Consider the following 878-nt stretch of genomic DNA (forward strand, 5'->3'; position numbering starts at 1 on the left):
ACTCTGGCAAGGCGAGAGAGAGAGATGAAACGTCCCCAGGGGCTGGGCAGGGGCTCAGTGGGCAGCGGGCAGGACCCGGGGGCTCTCCTGGCTCCCATTCCCACTCCCATTCCCGCATTCCTTCGGGCAGGAGAGTTTGCAGAGCCAGGCTCTACACTTCAGGTGGGGGATGTTCTGCAGTGGGAACGTGCTGGAGCACATCCTCTGAGAGGTGAGACCCAGCCGCTTCTGGACTTTCCTTCAGCCCCTTTGCTGCCCAAAGCATCTCCCAGAGGACTTTCAATCTTGGGTGAAGTTCCTTCTACTGCTATGAAAGCTTGTGAAAATTTTCAGGAAAAAAAATTAACCAATGAACTCAGCAATCCCCTTCTGAAACCTCTGTAAATTCCCGCAGGAGAGGGAAGGCGCACATGGCAAAGATATCTTTGCACATCCCTGTGGATGATGGCCAGAAATCATCACTTTTTCTGGTGAAAGGAATGATTTACCTCTGAAATTTGTATTCCATAAACATTACTGGGGACAAAATCTGTAGCCCTACCCATGGTTTGGTTTTTTTTTTTTTAAATCCCAAAATGACAGACAGCTCTGGTTTGTTACAAACCCAACCACATTCCTGGGGTTCCCAGGGCTCTGCACCCTCTTTGGGACCACCCCCCAACCCCCCCCCACCACTCACCATCATCGGGAGCATCTTCGTCCCACACTGACCACATCTGCACGCTGAAGAAGGGCGCCCAGCAGGTGACATAGGCGGCCACGATGACGAAGGTCATCTTCACGGTGCGGATCTTGGCGCGGGAGATGGTTTTGACGTTGCTCACCCGCGAGGGCTGCCCGCCCTTCCCCGCGGGGGCGGGGGGCGCCGCGCAGGGGGG

At 55.0% G+C, this 878-nt stretch overlaps 1 protein-coding gene across 1 annotated transcript in view; it reads right to left on the reverse strand.

The window, feature by feature from the left end:
* Positions 1 to 6: 6 nt before the first annotated feature.
* The window catches only part of AVPR1B (arginine vasopressin receptor 1B), a 1,988-nt gene continuing 1,116 nt past the window's right edge, over positions 7 to 878 (reverse strand). Inside the window, exons 2-3 of the mRNA XM_017727278.1 lie at positions 680 to 873; positions 7 to 316 (exon numbers count right to left, since the gene is read on the reverse strand). Coding sequence (XP_017582767.1) covers positions 159 to 316; positions 680 to 873 — 352 coding nt within the window. The 3' untranslated portion in view covers positions 7 to 158. The remainder of the gene's footprint in view (positions 317 to 679; positions 874 to 878) is intronic.

Source organism: Corvus brachyrhynchos, unplaced genomic scaffold (genome assembly GCF_000691975.1).
Source record: "Corvus brachyrhynchos isolate BGI_N302 unplaced genomic scaffold, ASM69197v1 scaffold72, whole genome shotgun sequence".
NCBI classification, from domain to species: Eukaryota; Metazoa; Chordata; class Aves; order Passeriformes; family Corvidae; genus Corvus; species Corvus brachyrhynchos.